The sequence below is a fragment of the Zophobas morio genome, unplaced genomic scaffold (genome assembly GCF_036711695.1).
Source record: "Zophobas morio isolate AGI-343-1 ecotype UQ-CSIRO unplaced genomic scaffold, CSIRO_AGI_Zmor_V1 ptg000005l, whole genome shotgun sequence".
In the NCBI taxonomy this organism is placed as follows: Eukaryota; Metazoa; Arthropoda; class Insecta; order Coleoptera; family Tenebrionidae; genus Zophobas; species Zophobas morio.
In genome coordinates this window covers 15,667,853-15,687,734 of record NW_026972110.1, presented here as the reverse complement: position 1 = coordinate 15,687,734, position 19,882 = coordinate 15,667,853, and the positions used below count along the sequence as shown (strand labels likewise).

At 36.7% G+C, this 19,882-nt stretch overlaps 1 protein-coding gene across 1 annotated transcript in view; it reads left to right on the top strand.

Moving 5' to 3' along the window:
* The first annotated feature begins 1,755 nt into the window (after positions 1-1,755).
* LOC135122846 (probable nuclear hormone receptor HR38) overlaps positions 1,756-19,882 on the top strand; it is a 45,556-nt gene continuing 27,429 nt past the window's right edge. The window contains exon 1 of the mRNA XM_064047297.1: positions 1,756-2,330. Coding sequence (XP_063903367.1) covers positions 2,204-2,330 — 127 coding nt within the window. The 5' untranslated portion in view covers positions 1,756-2,203. The remainder of the gene's footprint in view (positions 2,331-19,882) is intronic.

Genomic DNA, 19,882 nt, shown 5'->3' with positions numbered 1-19,882 from the left:
TAATATCCAGTCTTCCTGAACCGTCCCTTATTATAATGGATAATGCTACTTACCGCAGTAGACTTATGGTGTGTATTTTAGTTTTGATAAATACACTACACTTAGGTACATTTCTACTTTATTTGTAGGAAAAAATTCCTCGAAAGAGTTAGACCAAAAAAATGGTGGCTTGGTTAAACACAAAGAAGATAGATTATCCTGAAAAAGCGTCGTAATCATTTAGATCACTATGCTCAAGAACATGGACATTATGTCCTAAGTCTTCCGGCATACCACTGTCATTTTAATGCAATTGAACTGGTATGGTCAGAAAGCAAACGAAAGTAAAGTAACCCAAGAGCTATAAGGTTATATCACCATCACAAAAGTAGTTGGCCACAAATAAATATCCCCTTTGTGTGGTTCGCACTAAGCTTACCGGTTGGCAATAAATCGTCTTCTAAACATTTCTTCTTTCTGCAGTGGACACGTAATATACCACCCTAAACCTGTTCTATTGTAAACAACTTAACTTCGACTCAATGGGATAATTTTATGATGGTCATATAATCTTATAGCTTTTGGACTACTTTACAATAAGTGTGGTGTGATGCTTAATACTAGAATAAATTCTTTTGTATAGAATAGGCTCAAAAATTTTACAAAGTTGTAGAACGTACTTAATGATATCTAATTAATTATCAATAAATGCTGGGTCATCCTTTTTTAAAACTAGTGTTGGACAGAGTTCTAAGTTGTTAATATATTCTATGTTTTTCTGAGATGTTTACCTCCTCTGGATCTACCTCTACAATCTTTATATTGTCTTCAAGAAATTATTACTATTACTATTCCTGACAATCTGACATCTGTTATAGGATTTTACAAACCTCAACGTCGTTCGTACTACTTAATATAAGTAACGACTAACTGTTATTAATATATTAATAATACTAAAATTTAATACATTATTAAGTATTAAATATAATCGGACAAAACAAATTGCAAGTGTTTATTATATTTTAGAATCAAATTTTAGTAATTGTAGGAAGTCCTGTAGGGTATTAATAAGCATTGTCTCAGCTTTTTTCAAACCAAAAATTCGTCAATCATTGTGTGGAGAAACTTGAACAAAAAGCCCGTAGCGGTGCTGTTTGAATCAGCTGGGACGCCCACCCATGCGTAGGTAAACCCCTGTTTCGACCGCAATCCTCAACAGCAGGATGCTGAATCGGACAAGCGCCGATAAATCCCTGTTTCCGCTATCATTGCGGTACCCGGATAGACCCACAGCAAGAATGGAAAACTACCTCAAGGAAAATATTGTCACTAGCGCTAATTATGCGTTCTAATAAACATGAAAAAAACGGCGTTGGTGTAACACTCTTGCAAAAAGTCCCGTGTACATAGTAGACTAAAGAATACACAGAGCCGGAACGAGCAAATTGAACAGCCACCAGCTGGTGATAAAAAAATGAAGTTAATGATTACTGCGAAAAAAGTGTATGCTTATCATCAGCAGCGGCTGTCCCGCGCGAAAATCGATGCGGGGAGAGCCGGCGCTAGTCGGCGCCTGCCGACGCATATGACGTCACGACGGTGACGCCGCAACAATGACGTCACCGTTATCGGCGCGGTGAGCCGGGGGCGCGCAACGGCAGCGCTAGCGGGATCGATAGGCGATGACATCACTGCAGTAATGACGTCAGTGGGAGCGCGATCAGCGGTTTTATAATGGGCCGATTGAGAGTGGCAGGGATATAGAGTGACGGCGGCCGCTCTCGAACACAGTCGCGTGCGTTTCAATCTCGCAGCAAGTCGTCGTCTCGCATCCGAGACTCGAGAAGTCGAGAAGTGCATCAGCAACATCGAGTGCACCGGTTTAGGCGAGCGCGCCGGCCGTTTCAGTGAGCTTTGTGAGCTTCCGTAGTGCTGTGATGCTAGACCTCGCTATGCTTTTCTGAAGAAACTATTTTTTCGCAGTGGATTCGCCTGACAAGCAGGAAGGCGCGCGCTCTTCAACCAACTCTCCGGAGTTGACGCTCCGGGACTCGCCAGGTGATTTTGAACGTTGGATGTTGATGCTCCTACGTAGTTGCTGATCACTTTTGTTGTCCTCCATCGTCCTGTGTTTCCGATGTTGTTGACTCCTTTTCGTTGTTTATGCATGTGGACTAGAGACTAGTTTAGAGGATTATCGCTGCTGCGATGCAACCGTTACGAGATGCGCTCAGGTCCTCCGGCTGTCAGGCATCACTTCAGGCTTCAGCAACACTTTAACGCGCCGCAACAGACGCACACTGACTCCAACAACAACTCGCCCGCTTATAACTTCCATCTACAGAACAAGTGTATGTACGATGCTGGATTTGCCAAAATTTTAACTAACGCTTTCTTATTCACTACTAACACACTATGCGGAATATGAAGACAAATTGTACTCTTTTTACGACCTCACCCGGAATCGTTGCTTTACTCGGGTATATTAAACAACTTCAACAACAACAACACAAGCCAAATGTAATTAACTCTCAATCAGAACGTTCCAGCACAAAATTTCGTTATTTCCGTGAGCTTTAACAATTTCAGCAGAAATATTTTTTTATTAATCAAGCGGAATACCCAAAGGTAATAAAAGTGGATTAACATTGGTGACCACATCGTTCACTGTGTTATTAGCTCCCGCGTGCACGTTTCATTTTAATTTTATCAAAACATACTACATATTCACCAAAGAAAAATAAAAATACTAGATATACCTACACTATAATTTAATAGTACTGGGTATACTTTGGTTTGGCGAATGAAACATCCGCACCCCATACGGCGTCTTTTCATGCCGGAAGTTTAATTAGTGTTAATGCGAATATTCAATATCAATAAGTAGCAGAGACTCGCTCCTTTGAGAAATAACTACACCATATGCATGAATTAAATGTATCGATAATTGTAAATACAAGGAGAAACCTGTTGTATGCACTGAATTTTGACCGTTGACTGATTCTAGAAATTTCGATAGCAGAATAATTTCAATCCTCTAGGTTAGCTTAGGCTTAATTTAAATGTTTTGACTACTGAACTTCCTTTTTGCAGTTTTAGAATACACAAATCAACAACTTTGATTATAAAAAATTTCTTGACAAGATCTGTCAAAGTTTCTCCAACTTACAAGCAACAGTCGATTTTATTATTACTTCTAAAGTGACAAAAGCAAATTGGAACATACCGATAACGAGCAGGATAACACTACAAACGTTGCTTTGATTGCAAATGAGTTTGTAATTTCCGAAGATGTTTAACCCCGAGAAAGAAAACAGTAATCCAGGTATACTTTAGCATGATTGGAATTTTTCGTTGTTTAACCTGGATAAGCGGTTCTCACCAAGTGTTTCCTGCAGTGGATACAATTTTGCGTGTTTCAGTTCTTAAATCTTCCGTTCTCAGATTTTAACAACTAGAAATAAGCCAAAGGAAAAATTCTATACCTTTTGTCTCAATCTTTTGGCCGGTCGCTAGTGTCGATTTATATAACTTTTTAAACAACTTGTAGAAAGATTTAATTTTTTTTTTTTTATAATACTGGGTGACTATTAATGATTAAAACAAATTCTTGTGTTGGTAATTCTGAATGATTGGCAGCACTGTTGACAGTTGTCAACTTTGACAGAAACGCGCCTTATTACAAACGTGATAAGAAGATGACTCGGTGCCCCGGAGATTTCATTTTGACAACCAGGTATGCCATCGTAAAATTTTAAATGTGTCGCCAACCTGACAAAAAATCACAGTCATTAATATTCACCCTGCATTAAAATTATTATTTAGAAATTTACAATTTCCTAAAAATGTTCTTTTTTGTTCTGCCGGCCATTGTCAAACCACCTTTTAAAATCATTTATATTTTAGTTAATTATAAAAGAACCCAGATTTTTTGCATGTTCGTACCTTACTGGATTTATGACCTACATAATATCCAGAGTCGTATATTGATCTGTCTTTCTCACTACGATCTTGAAAACCCTAAAGGATACGACCTGAACTAATTTAGGGAAAAGTTGAGTTTTAAAAAGTTAAGTGACGTTACTATTTTTACTTTGATGGTTTTGAAATTTTTAATCATGACATAATAATTATGACACTTCAGAAAATAATTTCGCAAAATTTATTGATTTACTAGATTTCAAGCTAGTCTACTTTGACTTATTTTTTGAAATAGTATAGTGAAATAGTGTAAGCAATTATTATTTTCATTTTATTGTAGTTGTAAACCTTATACTATTGTTATGTACTATTACCACAAATTACGGCAATGATATAACCTATAAAACTAGAAATATAAACAAGCCAAAACTTTAGTTACATAATTAGTTTACGAATTAAAATAAAATCCAGGCATCTAGAATATTTTTTATATTAACTATCATTTTAAACTTTCCAGGAACGCAAAAAATACAAAATTCTATCTTTTAAGTCCTCAACACTCAATTTTTGCCGAAATATACGTAAAAAGTAAATCATTCTCTATAAAACTGTTAGTTCTTAGATTTTAGATAGATTGCTCATAAACACTCAAACAAATGTTGAATCTCCAATTTTTAAAAACCACTTTCTGACGGATTCTCGGCCAAAGTACCGTTCTTTATACCGTTTCGTTTGATCGTATGTTTGTTTATTTTTATGAAATTTTTATATCCGATATTTTCTTTTTTACAACCAAACTTAAACAATTTTTATCAAAATGACAGCTTCTGGTTTCAGACTGAAATACCCAACGTTTTAATAGTTTAATGGCTTTTAAAAGTTTCTAGTCTCAAGCTTCATTTCCTGCGATATCGTTACAAACTTTCCGAAAGAGGAAAAAAAAGTGCTTTGACATTTACGACGTAATTCAGTAATACGTTTTAAACTAAAAAAATTCGGTTCAAATGTAATGATCGAACCACCAGGATGCTGCCTTTTACAACTAGATATTTTCTATAAAAATGTTTTATTAACCTTTGGAATTGATTTTTAGGTTGGCATTAGGTTTTCAACAAATTTCCAGCACTTGAAACAGATATACTTACGTCAAAAATCTCTAAATATGGCTAAGAATTAATTAAAACGAGGTTTATCCTGTATTGCTTAAAATCTTTTTTTATTTAAGAACTGCTACCGTTTTTTTAACAATAAATTATCTCTCATTAAATATTACACTAAACGGACATTTATGAATTCAGCGTCGGCGAATTTGTTGCAAACGAGGCTTATTTTTTCGACGATGTCGTTTAAAATAATGTCGTCAAACAAAACCTGTAATTAGTAACGATTTAAAAATTCACAGCCGACCTGAAACAAGCTAAATCAGTAGAAACGCATTAATAATGGACACTGGCAGTGACACAAAGTTGAGGTTTTCACTGGAAATTTTAAAAGTCATATATCGTTACCCATTTCGAAATGTTGGAATTCTCTGAAAATTTCGCATCAGTGTATTTTATTTTTTTCAACATTGTCATGACATAGTAGCAATATTAAATTAATTAAATTCATTAAATCTAGTTCAGTTAGTTTGCACTTGTTGTTTGCTCTTCCTATTCCACGGACAGAACAAAATTAAAATACTGATAATTAATTAAAAACGTAATAAATTTATTCCTAAATCAACTAACGCATTAATTTATATCCTACGAACAAAACTCGGAAAAAAGTGGAAACTTTCGCCGGAAAAAGTTATGAAGACTCGAATTAAGCAAGTGCTGTCAACATGTTGAAACAAATTGTTACAAAAAAAAGTTAACGCAACATATAAAAGTTAGTTTCATTCAATTTGTGGCCTATTGGAACTAACCGGATTATTATTCCGTCTCGCCGATGTCTGCGTACCCGGATCTTCCCCCTACACAACTTTGACCTATATTCTCACAGCTGTTTTTATTCACCGAGTTTCGTTTCAAAATCGAACTTTTATAACATTGAATGAAATATTCAAGTTCTCGGTTACACAACCCAGGTTTTGAAACGCTTTAACTCGAGTGGACTAATATCCAGCGATCGAAAATTCTTGCGAATACCTGTGATTCAGAAATTGGTTACTTAACTCTTTTTATGGAATCAATCAAAATGGTTCGCATAGTTTCGTTTTTTTTTTATAGAGCTTGATTTACGAAAATGAGGACGAAATGTGTAAGTTTATATTGTAGGTTATGTGTGTTTATAATACAGGTCCTTGTTTTTAACTCTTTAGACGATATAAAAAATGCAACTCGTTAGTTTGGCCTAAAATTAATTTAATTCACTCAAAACGTTACAAATTATGTAACTGTCAAATATTAGATTATTTTTTTCAGTGTCTATAATTATTATTAATGCTTCCACGCCAAATCAAGTATTTTTAGAAGATTCGACATTAATAAAAAATTCTTAAAAAACGAGCTACAGTTCACGTTTTCGTGATGTTCTGAATTCTTGAAAACTTTTTCTATAGTACGACTTTCACGATCTACGCAATGTGTAAATATAGTCCCGGTATTTTGTAAATAATAATAAATATTATATAATTAGGGTTATCCCGAAATAAGTTCTCTGGTGGTAAAAATACTCAACCACAGCTGGGACCGCAGTGCGGAAATCTCCGATGTTCCATTTTTATAAGGTTTTTCCTTTGATGGGGAATCCCTAAAATATCTCTTTATGTCTAGAGCACGCTACCTGTTAAGTGGGCGATTACTAAAATAAGTATTCCTTTTTAGCACTAGATCATACTCGTTCTTCTAACTCATATATATCATCGCTCCCATAATTTATGATTATATTGATACACATTAATCTAATTAGCAACTTTATATGGCCGCTAAAATTTATAAACTTGTCGGTAATTAAACTAAATTTGATTACCTTGTAAATTGTACCAGCTATTTGCAGTTATTATTGCAGGCGCAAGTCTTGTCCGAGTCTTAGAAGATTTATTTAGTTGAGTGGTTTAATGATAATCTAAAGTTAGAACAAGTTACTAAGTGGACAATGGCTATCTACGGTGCTTCCGAAGGAAAATTACCAGCAATTTATAGTTTTATAATTTCATTTTGATGGTTGAAATTAAACCATTACTTCTAGCAGATTTTTTAAAAAAAGAACGTCAAATTAAACCACTTCTTCGTCCCGTTTTTGTGTCGGTGTCAAGTTGAGCGTAATTACCCGCAGTCTTTTTATTTTACAATTAGCTATTACAATAAAACAATTAATATTATAAACAAAAAAACGTAATTGGTAAGTACTATGCAACATGTTGAAATTTCCACTTCTCGACTGTTTGGTAACAAAATACAAATAAACTAATTGACTCACATTCAGATGTCTTAACTTTTCAATTGTGAATCTCGCGTTCACTTTCATTTTTAAGCTCAGCTTTAATCCTCCGTTAATTTATTTTTGTGAAACTTTAGCCTAAGGGCTATTGACGTCGATTGCAACCAGCAATTTAATTCGATTTTAGCAGACATTTATAATATTACAATTAACTTGTCACTAATGAAAGGTTGACCACTTAAAACGTTCAATAATAATTTTTATCATTTTACACGAGTTGGCTTTTCTCCAATCTTCCACCACCCAGAAATTTACTCAATCTTTCTTCAGTACTGAAAATATAACAATCTTAATAAGACACCGAATTGAAAAGCTTGAAGCTCAAAGCTGTGTATATTTTAAGAGCTAAAAACCTGTCGCATCCGGGTCTTCGTAGTAACCGCTGACGTCAACAACTAATAAGAGAAGAAAATAAAGAATAAGGAGAAGGAAATAAAAATTCTAATAACCCACACAATCTCACTTATTTTTGTACTCGGCTGGAATGTTTTTCATCTCGAAGCTGTTTTTATATAATTTAAGGGATGCCAATTTGAGAGTCGCGGTTTCGAAATTTTTGTGTTAATTAGTGTCAGTGAAAAACCTTGCCTGCCACAAGGCAAAATGCGTTGTCTAGCTTGAAATAAACTGGAATTTCGCTGAAATTCCATTCCTGTAAAAAATATTTTTAGCATAAATATAGGTTGTATCATAATTATATGTCAGTCTCTTGACTGGTGACGAATATGGAAATGAGTTCACTTTTTATAAAATACATTTTTCTCTGATTGCGAAGTTTTTTCGTTGTAAACAATTTAAACCTCTATTTTGAATACAAATGTCGATGTTTTGGCATTAGTTGAATTTTAGTGCCTGAAACTATTGGTTAAAATGGTGCTAAGAACCACTTTTTTTATAACTTTTTTTAATAATTTGCATTATGAATCAATTTTTTAACTAAAATCGCTAGCGTCATAATTCAAAGCTCAGTAAACATTAGTCGAAAAAAGTTTGGTTCTATACAAAAACAAGTTTTTTTTGAGCTTATGTCGCAGTTACCGCAACAAAACTGTTGAAATGGTGTCTGTTATAAGTAAAGCTGTGTTAATGTATTAAAAAATGTAAAATTAACAGCCTGTACCTTTTTTTTGACAAAACTTTGATCATCTTGCCATTTAATGCACAAAATATTAATAAATAGTATTGGAGAAACTTTTAAAAGCACCATCGATCCGACTATCTTAATTTAGGGATAACAAATTATATTCCATTTAAAAGCGCACAAAATAAGACCAGCTTTTACTCAAAAATTCACCGAACAATGGTTCCAGCTAATACGAGATACACACATTTTAATACAGGAATTGTGAAATATCCGTAAATGGAATGGTTTTATTCATCGTTATAAATCAGTATTAACCTGACTAGGCCTTCACCTGGAGTTTCCAAGAATCCCTCCTCAGTTAACTTTAAAGTGACAAAGTATTATTAGCTGATTGCATACAGTTTTTATTTTATTTTTTAATAAAAAATTGTAATTCTTAGTTCAAGATAACAGTGAATTTAATTTTCTTCAGGTGGATTTCCAGTTCTTCTTATTCAGATTACGCAGTTCCACTCGGTTTTAAATGTAATGTCACATTGTTGCCTTGATTTGCTACGCGTTTGTTGGAAGCTCAAATTATTCGATACGCTGCTTCTGTGAAAGAAAAATAAATTTTTATGATCCGACCATTAAACTCGGTGATTCTGTCGTGAAGAAATCCGCTTTGTTGCGTAATAATTATTCAGTAGTCGGGGCCGGTTGAATAGTTTTGTTTTTCTTTTTTGTCTGCCACGACTTTTCAAAAATCCGTTTCCTTTTTGGTTTTTCCTTTTATTTATTGTTATACAATAGAACAGATCATCTGTTCACTATGCACGAATAAATCTATGTGTGCCCCTTCACTTGTCACCTAGGACACCACTCCGAGTGTTAGATCTAACCTTATGCTAATGTGTGCAATTATTGCTTCAACGGCAAGCAAAAACCCATCTCCGCTTAGTATCCATATGATCCTCTGAACCAACTTCCTGTAATAACGTTATGTAAGTTTTCAGTTGAACTGAAACGGTAAGTAACCGGAAACACGTTTTTGCAACATGACGTATTTTTTCATCGTGCAGACAATTCGAGGGTTTGCAAAAAGTCGCAGTCTGCGTTTTGGGTTATTACCGCATCAACATTAGATGTCATAACATGACGCGTAAAAAACATAAACCGCTAACATGTGGTCGGAGCGTTTAGTAAAGCAGTGAACCTCGTCTTCGGCATTTAATGCGATAATGAGAATAAACGCACATTACATAGGTGCATAATTTCATACTTCCTCCGTTACACATTCCCATCAATAATAATAGCATCCGCTAATTTATCGAAAACTTCCTACAGGTGTACCGACATCCCTTGCATTAATTCATATTTAATTGGCAGTAAAGTGTCGTATTTCGAGCGCAAAAGATTTCTGAAGTTGTGTTTCACCATTAAGTCGCGGTTTTATCGAGTTGGTAGCAGTGAGATCTGAAACTTGAATAAATCTTCCAGAATTGTCGCCACACATCGTCCTTGACCAAACCGCGCTATTTATGGCCCGTTTTTAACGAATTTTTTTAATTGGCCTTGGGTGTACATTTTAATTAAACCGTTGTCTTGTCAACACTTGATGAGATTGCCGGGCCAAAAATGTCACGATCGGCGATTACTTCCTTGTTTACGAGTTTTCGTGATTCACCCGATCCGAGTACATGTGATTTCGTCTGGTCGCCGTGCCAAGAAATTTCTCGTGCCCACTTTCGCTTGCTGAAAAATCACATTGGCTGAAGTTGGAGTTATTGACAGGCTAATAGTAAATATAAACGACTTGAAATTCACGTGCTGCGTGAAGAATTCCACTCACGAGAATATTATTATTAGCGTAGATCTTGGCTGAATTTTCAGTCACGAGTATCCGCATTTCGATAAAGAGGCATTAGTTCGAGTGGGCAACGGTTCGATTTATTGCTATAGATTTTTATTTAAGCGAAATCCGTCTTGGATAATTTTATTCCGTCTCATTTGAATTACAAATCGAAACTAAACAATTTCATAAATTTCGTTTCTGCCATAGACGCATTATAATAATCGTCGGATTTACGACACTTGCCCAAATCGGGAATATCACGACGAATAAACAAAATCTTCGTGAAAATCCAGATGTGTACGGAAGAAAGTCGACTAGCGTGAAGAGCGAATGTGCCGTGACGCAAAGCGTCGATATTAATAGGATGGGCGTCGCGCCGCACTTGAAATAATGACCCTCGACGTCATACTGACGTCACCATCTCACACCCATCACTTCAATGACGTCACTATGGAAGCATCGATCAGTGACGTCACTGATCGGCCGTCTCTCTTCCGAGCGTCGGGGCGCTAGCGCCGTCCCTCTTCAATGTTGCGCAGCGCCGAGGTCACGGAGAAAGTTTTGTGGTAGTTCCTCGCCTGATCTACTTTCAGACGGTCGCTTTTCCGACTGCAGCTGATTTTCCAGCAATCCAAAATTTTGCTCTTCGAACAAGTTTTCAGCGGTGTGGGGGAAAGCTCCCGGACTATTACACACGGTATGTAATTTTCTTTCACTGTTTTATTACACGTTTCCGGGGATTTGTGATTTTTGATGACGTCGTGGGAGGACAGCTGAGAGACTTACCGAGTTAGCTAGCGCGGAGATCTGACGTTGTTAAGCCATTAGTGTCTGTGTGGGTTCTTATTTGACAACTTTGAATTAAACGCTATAGTTTGGTGTTAGCGTGGTAGCAAAAGGCGATAAGTACCCTGTAAGCCGATTATACCGCGTTATAGTAGCACTGCAAGCTTATTAGAGGATATCGGCGGGATAACGATAGATTTGTGACCTAATCTAGGATGTGATGGAAAAGTAAGAACCCACGCTTTGTCGTTAAACCGTCTACTAATTACCACGCTGATATTGGGTCAGGGGTCAGGTAAAACACCTGAAACTTTTACTTCGTCAAATTTATTGTCGTTTCTTGAATCTTAATTAATTGCGAAAATTTGTAAATTTCTCGTCAACCCAAAATCGAAAAACCAAATCTCGTTGTACCCACATCGTAAACAATAGAACGAATTGAAGACCTTGAATAGTCAAGGTAAGGGGGTAACTAACCCGGAATAGGACGCGACGGCACCCAAACAAAATTCCACTTTTTTCCAAAGTTTCTAGCGCGTCATCTACCAAATAGAAATCTTCACCCGGGGCTGTCTTATCCAACAATTGCAAATAAGTTTTAGTGCCGACTACTGTAATACCGCAAACAGTCCAAATTAGAAACTCAAACATCCGCGAATATTTTGAAAGCGGCCTTCCAACTTCACATGTGCTCTGGATTTACTGTGTATTGATCAAAGTCGTCACCAGTGGTGATTTAATGACGTGGTGGTCCTTCGTGACGGTATACAAGTCCACAGAGGGCATGTCAGCTGTTGGCAGATCGATTAGATAAACGCCTTCGCATTTTTGGTTGCGTGAGGCAAGCGCGTTTTTTATGGACTATCGCGATTATGGATTTACAGAAAAACTATTTCGGGTCGATGGGGTGAAACACGTGATGGTATTGATGGTCCTAAAAAAACGCTTCGTCCTCCATTCAGATCTTACGTAACCGACACTCTAGATTAATTATTTTGTCTTCGATGACGTCTCTAATAGCGTTATACCTTACTTCCGCTGCATTATTTATCCTCCACGTCGTTTTTTCTCCTTGTTATCGACGGCGTTTAAATAAATTATAGCTGGAAAGAATCGGGGTCTCCTAATTATTAAGCAATTGTTCGGAACGGGGAAGAAAGAAACTCTCTCGTGTTAAAGAACGGCAAATGACTTGCAAACGAATGCTGGGCTATTTTACCACTTGAAAACTACACGCGCATACCAAAGGATATTATGACCATCTGTCAGCAGGATAATAAAATATAACTTCCTCTGGAGCACATATCTTCGGTTATTTCATCTTGCCGCAGGTCACTCTTTAATCGATTAATGGTGCTAAATCATCAAGTCTGCATCAGTGGCGTAACAAGTTTTTTCATCCTCTCGAAATAGAAGTACCCTTTTAGCATAATTTTTTGTCAATCAGAATAACTAACTCACTTCAGTGATCGAACTACTGAACTATAAATACGTTCCTCTCCGGTGTCCAAAATAAAAACTTCCCTAACGCGTCTAGGAAGAAAGTATCGAACAATGTTCTCGTGTAAGAATTGATTCAAGCGCCTATAAATAACACCGCTTTAAATTAGCGAGTATCCGGCCGCCATCTGTGGATCCAACGGCAAAGCTCCTCGCAAATAATCTCCTCGTTCCACTGCTTCTTCGGATATCGATCAACAGCGCTGTCTTCGACGACGTCAGATAAGTCAGAAAGTGTCTCCAGAGTGATATTTAACCGGTTGCAGTTGGAACGGACGCGCTCTGAAGATGAGGTCGTAAAGTAGAAAGCAACAGTACGCTGCGTGCTACCTGTCTTGTTGTTAAAGATCGTAAACTCTGATCTACTAGACAATTGTACAGGTAATTACTTGTGAGACCAGTGTCCAAGAGCTGCTTTCGCAGGAACAACGTGCACCAAGAGCTCGGGAGCAAAAACACAGACCCCATGCCTCTAAATGTTAATTAACGGGGCATAAACTTCGTCGAGCTTATTATACAGTCATGGTACGTTGTGATTTGCGGCGTTATAAATTCGCCTAGCTTGATATTAAAGATGTAATTACGGTGATTTGATGGATCAGTAGCGTAAGTGCAGAAGTGGGGGGTCCGCCCCCCTGCAATGCCAAATTGGCGAAAAAAATTGATGAAGCCATTAACCTTCAAGTTGTGGTAACACGAAGCTGGGAAAACTACCGATAATAATTAATAGATCAAGTCTGTTTTACGATACGTCAGATCTACCTATTAATTCGTAGAATGCGCCAGCCAGAAGCACGTGTAGTTTATGGGCGTCGGTACGAAGTTTTTGGGTGTCTGGACAAGTTGGAAACATAAATACGAGTATACTTATCTACAAAATCTGATTGTTTTTTCGGCACAGATTTGGATTTATTATTGAAATTAATGGTAATTTATGATAATTTGATATAAATTTAATTTAGTTTTTGTGTAAACTTGCCAAAATTGATACTAATTACTAACGGAAAAAATAAATCATTCAAGTAAGTGCGACCATGGCCAGGAAGCAACTCGCTTGGTAAAAGGATAGCAAAAACTGGCGACATAAGTTAATACTTAAAACAACTAACACACACTGGGAACCATATGTAGATTTATACAAGGACAAGCAGGAAGAGCACAAGATGGTCATTCATATGAACACACGATATCGTTACCTAAACATCCAAAGCAATAAATATGTCGACAATGATAAAAAGTCTACAACATTGGCATCACTTATTTAAAGTATTTGGTCATTCAGAATGGTTAGAAATATGAAATTCACAGCACGAAATCGTCAAGTGAATTTTAAAAATCGTAACAACCAAATTTTTTTATGAATAAAACTGTCTACCAAAAATGATCGCCTTTGGGGGTTTGAACGTACTCGACGAGCAACAAAACATTGTTGAGATTCTTCACAATAAAATTTTTAATTGCAATCCGTCTTGTCATCATCCTCTCATAATTCAACACCATATTACATCCACGTAGGTACTTACAATCCGTCTGATGTTCTCCGACTGATGTCATTGTTAAATGAAAGAGTTTGACCGTTGGGTTGTAAAAAACTCTTCCCAATTAGTACTTAGTACTTTATTGCTGACACATCTTTTGGTAATTAATTACGAAATATGAGTGAGGTGATATTAATGATATGAATATTTATATTTCGATTTTTACGACTTTAATCAACTGTGCCTGTGTATTGACTTATTGTAAAGGGGGGATAAGATCTCGATGGCCGTGCTTCCTTTATCTTGGTCGGTACTGATGGGTCAATTATGGCTCGCAGTGCATTTATTGAATAATCTTGTTGTCTTGTTTGGTGTAATCGGGTTCGTTAGGTGGGCCGCCCACAGGAGGCATTTCATTACCGAGTAGTGGAGAGTAATGTTTGGAAAATAATTAAGGTCACTAATTATGCCGTTATTACATTTGAATAATTCATAGTGATCAGAGGACATAAATATTAATAACAAATATCGGACTGAATAAATAACGTATAAATAAAAGTTTTTAAACACTTCTTATAAAATCATTCCAGTTATCTGCGAAACACATAAATAATAAGTAGCCGATCTAAAGTGTATGTCATTATATCTTCATGCCACTGTGCGGGAATTTCAAAATGGCGCCACAAGCACACTCATTAACTAGAAAGAATGCCTTCAGCAACTCTACTCGTCTATTTATAACATTGTAATTCAAGATTTCGCACATTTGCACCCGGCCACATGTTCCTATCAAAATTTTTGACCAGCACGAAGTCTGCTTTATTTTCGCCTCCAGCCTCTTCCCCACAATCCACGAGAAGGCCAAGACTTCTAACCACGGCGTGTCAAACCCGTCAGATTTAATCGTGTTTCTAATAATATTGTGCTAATCAGATTGTTACCTTAAGCACTTATTAATTACTAATAACAGACTTCCCACCTCATAATTAGTAGTAAAATAGTCCTTCGGGAAATGCGGCGATCGAAGGACGCTCTAATTAATTCCAGACGCATCCACGATATATGCTCAGAAATGTGATTAGAATTGCATTTGACCTCGAACGGCGATTATATCAGAATGAGGAAATGGAATCCGGCAAAAAATAGATTTTGCGTAATGTAGAAGATTCTTCCGTTGGATGATGACACAATAAATGACAACGTAATGCATGGCCTGCATTTCAACAGGGACTCAAGATTCATGAAGCTCGCTCGGTCTACGATTAAAATTTATGAGATTTTGGACAAACTGACGAAATTTCAAGGAGTTTCGTGGGTTTTTTTGGTGAAATTCGATGAAATTAAATTGGCGAATTAAGCAGATGCTGGCGGTTTCTTCTGAATGCCTCAAATTAGAACTAATGAGTGAAATTTCGAGTGGACGGGACGGTGCTTATGGATAGATACCCACATCAATCTCGCTTTCGAGAAAAGACACACATGGTCTCATTAAAAAATTGATGCAGAGTCATTTTAATCACGACTGTATTATGGGAGTACCGACGCTGTAACGGACCAGCCAATAGTTGCACATTTATTTCATTTGATCGATAATAATTACAAAGGAAACTTGTTATTAGCTGCTAATTAATGTATCCCGTGGAATAAATGGAATTGGCTGCATTTAGAACAAGAACGGAACGTAAGTACTTAGGTGCAAATGTCTTCCTGGGTATTGTGGAAAGGCTATTAATGCTGTCAATTTCCTTGTCGTTTCAACGGGCGGGCGCTTTTTCATACGATTGTAGAAAATTACAGATGCTGGAGCTTCTAATCTTGAATTTATCTACCGTTTCGCTAGACTCAGAAGTGTAACGTGGACCTGCAACTGCACGCGACGTTTGATATGTTTTTATTGTAACCGCGATAATAATGGTAATAATAATGGATATTGACAAAGCAACGAGTGGCTGTTTCACTACTTAATTACAAAAAATAAAATATACTAACTTGTGTCATGCAATTTATTATTATGTAATAATAATTTTTCAAGATAGAGATATGAACGACACAATTATTTATAATCTTTGTTAATGTAATTCAGCTGCACTTCATTAGAAACTTGTAAGAGCAAAGTGAAAATTCTTAAGATAGACGAAGTGTATTCATCTTGCAGAAATTTCAGCCATTAAATCGTCAACTTGTAGATTAATCGTTAATAAGTAGGTATATCAAAAAGCAAAGGATCAGAGCCCTGAGGTACACTGACACTGGAATTGACGTGCAACATGTGCATGTATCATACTTACATGATAAACACACTTCCTGAATATAAAGTCTTCCTGACGTTCTTATAAATCCACAGGATGATAAACATTATCAAAGAGCTTGGCAAACGAGCGATTTCCAGCGAAATGAGGAAAGCTTACACCCAATGTGGGAACTGACTTCGAAACAAAAAATTATAGTTGATGGTCTTTTAAAATAACGAAGAGAAAATGATCGACCATCTCTAATCGAAGGCTTAAGTTTGCGATAATAAATCATTTCTGATGAAAGTAGCGTTAAAAATAATTGTCTTTCCTGGATGGAGTAGCCGTGGTTGGATAATGCGGCCAGATTCTTGCCATTTGGAATTTCCTGTATAAATTTGGTAAACGGTGGATTTCGTAAGTCGTCTAATATCGTCAATATTCGAGTTGACAACAGTTTCTAAAAGTTGTGAAACCGCCCTTAATGTATGTAAATGAGTAAAGTAGTTTCCGAACGCAAGTTTCCGCCGAAAAAGTGGAGTCGATTCTGTAACTACTGCAAAGATTGGTCAACAAAAACCCGTCCTGTATCGCTCCATCTAAATGAATATGCCGTGTTAACCTCCTTAACGGTGCAATAAACAATCCCGAATCAATCAGTGTTGCCAAAATCACAGGTTTTACATGCGAGGTCGACCACTTTATCGATCGAAGGAAGACTGACTTGTCCTACTTCGCAGTCGTTTAATTGCACCCGTGTTGTCTTGAACGTTTTTTGATCGATTGCTGCTTTCGTCGATCTTCTATTAGACAAGCGGCGTATAATTACGCTATCGATGAGACACCACGGCAGCGAGCTTCGAAAGCTCGCATTGCTTGCGTCTTGCAAGCGATTGCAAGATAGAAATGCGAATAGGAATAGCTTTCGGTTTTTGCATGTCTTTGCGTCCAGTTATAGTGACCTTGATGTAAAATCGATTTGAAAACTCGTTCTTAACTAATTCGCATCGAGAATAAATTATCTCGATATGGTGAACAATCTCAGTTTTGATTAACTAATTATTATATCAATAGTGTACGGTGGTTCAATAACGGGAGAAATTGTTTTAATTACCGGTCGCCGCCTTGACGCGTTCTTGAAATTTGGGTTTCTTCTGAGCGACGATATAAATCTATAGGAGAACTTTTGCCCCCAACTTTCTACTGCTAGTTATTGTTGTGTTTATTATTATCAATTTAAACGAGCTGCCATTTCCCGTGGGTGAAACCTGACTGGGATATCGCTTTCGGTTTTGCTGAAAACGCACGGGAGACTAATTTCCATAAATTAGAGGACAGTCCTTCGTGGCTTGGGCGCGGGCCGGGGAGGGGGTGATAATAAAATCCATTAGATTGATTATAATATTAGAGAACCGGTCCTGTTCGGGCAACTCGCCTCTTTAGCTCGGGGGCACCGTCTTGTACACCAACGCGATCGGTGTTCAACACTTTCAGTTTCTAAAATGTTTCCTTCACCCAGTAACGTGCTTTACCGGTGTGGTAGAAAAAGACAGATGGTAAATTGCAAATTGCAGCCATTGCGCAACACCAACAAAATCACCTATGTTTTAACACTTCGCCTTACGTAACCGTCGGATTCAGCAGATAGTCGCCGAAGATTGATGAGATAATCCGCGAACGTACTGTTGCTGGAAAGCGTTTTTTGTCTCAAGATTTTTCCCAAGATCCGCCTTACAAGATGAGACCCGACGGAATTTGCATAAACAATTCTTACTATGCAAGTATTTGTTCAGAGGCCGTTTGTCTTTCTGCTTACTCACAAACTATAAAAGTTACGCCACGTTTTTTTACGATACACATTGTCAATAAAATTACTTAATTGGTGTTGCTGCTTCTTATAGAGTTATTCCTGACGGCCACTCTATAAATATTTTTCTTATACTTTTGCATACTTGTTTTTCTACATTACGATACGTCTTTATGCAATCATTATTGTTTTGTTTACATAACTGAAAATTTATCGGCTGGAGGTTTCCTTGAAGAGGAGAGCCTTGGGCATCAGCCTCCCAAAAGTTGTTTTCCTCACTCGCCTGAACAGGATCTCGCATTTCTTCCGATTTGGTCTTTCTACATTTCTGAAAACTTTCCAACCGTAAACCTTGGTCTTTAAAGCTTCCGACATCCGCGAAAGCGCTATCTCAAAGGCATTGCGACGGTCATGGTCAAGAACCACCTAAATGTGCTCTAATCACTACCAATGGCGATGAAAACTCGCAGGATTTGGGACAATTTTATGGATTTATTCTTCAAACAATATGCAAATAGTGTCACTATATGCAACTCGAGTGCCATTTGCATTTATATTATCAATAATAATGCATTTCGAGAGTATTTTATTTCCAATTAGCTATTTTTATATTTTTTGACTACCAAAAACTGGCACTCCTTTTTAATATAGAGTTTGCAACATAACAGCCACAATTATTTGGGAATTTAAACTTTTCATAAAATATTGTCTTATAGTCAATTTTAGTTCAGGGATTGTTCGAAATGTGTATCAGAAATTCTTACTACTTAAGGTTTGCTTAGAAGCAGTAAAATTACTTAACTAATGTGGCTACCTCTTCCACATATTCTTCTGACAACCATTCTATAAATATCTTCATTATATTTTTGCACATTTGTTTTTCTGCGGTACTTCTTTTATGTAATCAATATTGTTTATCGTCAATAACTTCCTCTGCAAGAAGTTTCTCAGACAGAAGTTATTTTTCTCGCCACAACGAACTGCACATCAAGTTTATTCAGATCTAGTTTCTGTGCATTTTTCAAAATTTTTCAAGATGTCTTTAAAGTTTGAAGGTACTTGACGGAGATGACAGTTTAAATACGCGTTGAAACATCTCTAATTGATTTTACTCCACGAACAGTTTCATTTAATTAATGTATCACTTGACTTTCCAACAGTAACTAAACTATGAAAGAGTATAGTATGATTCAGGCAGGATGACGATAAAAAAATTGCGTGAGTAGCCTCGTCATCTTACAGCTGAATCAGTCTGCACATAAATAAAACATCTTTTACGATTTTGGAAGTCTTTTTGTATTCAAAGCAGACTTTCTGCTCTGCTGAGAGACAAAAGTTGCTATACTGCCTCCAGTAACTTTGTAAATTGAAAGAATCGTGGTTTACCCGACTAATAAGAGAAAGAAAAATTTTTCCGGATTCCTGAGGACATGTGATAGTCCGGGCAAGTATGATAATTTTTATTGGAATGAATGAGGATTTTACGTAACATGTGCTTGTTGATTGATGGTTTATCCGTACTTGACAGATTGCAAACTGTGATCATTCGTTTGAATCGGACCTCCCACATACAATAGAGAATTTTTCCAGTTATAAAATATAAGTTATTTCACTATCATAAATCGAAGTGCTTCAAGGTGTAGGAATATGCCAACAATAAGAAGTCTGAAATTGTCAAATTAATGTCTTTATAAAATATGGCCTCTGATTTCTTTATCGATTGTTGTAATGGGCGGGCGTCAGCCTCTCATTTTTATTTATGTTACCTGACATTAAGCCGGAATATATCCATAAAGCCGTTCATTGTGAGAGCTTGATTGGGCTATATTGAAACAT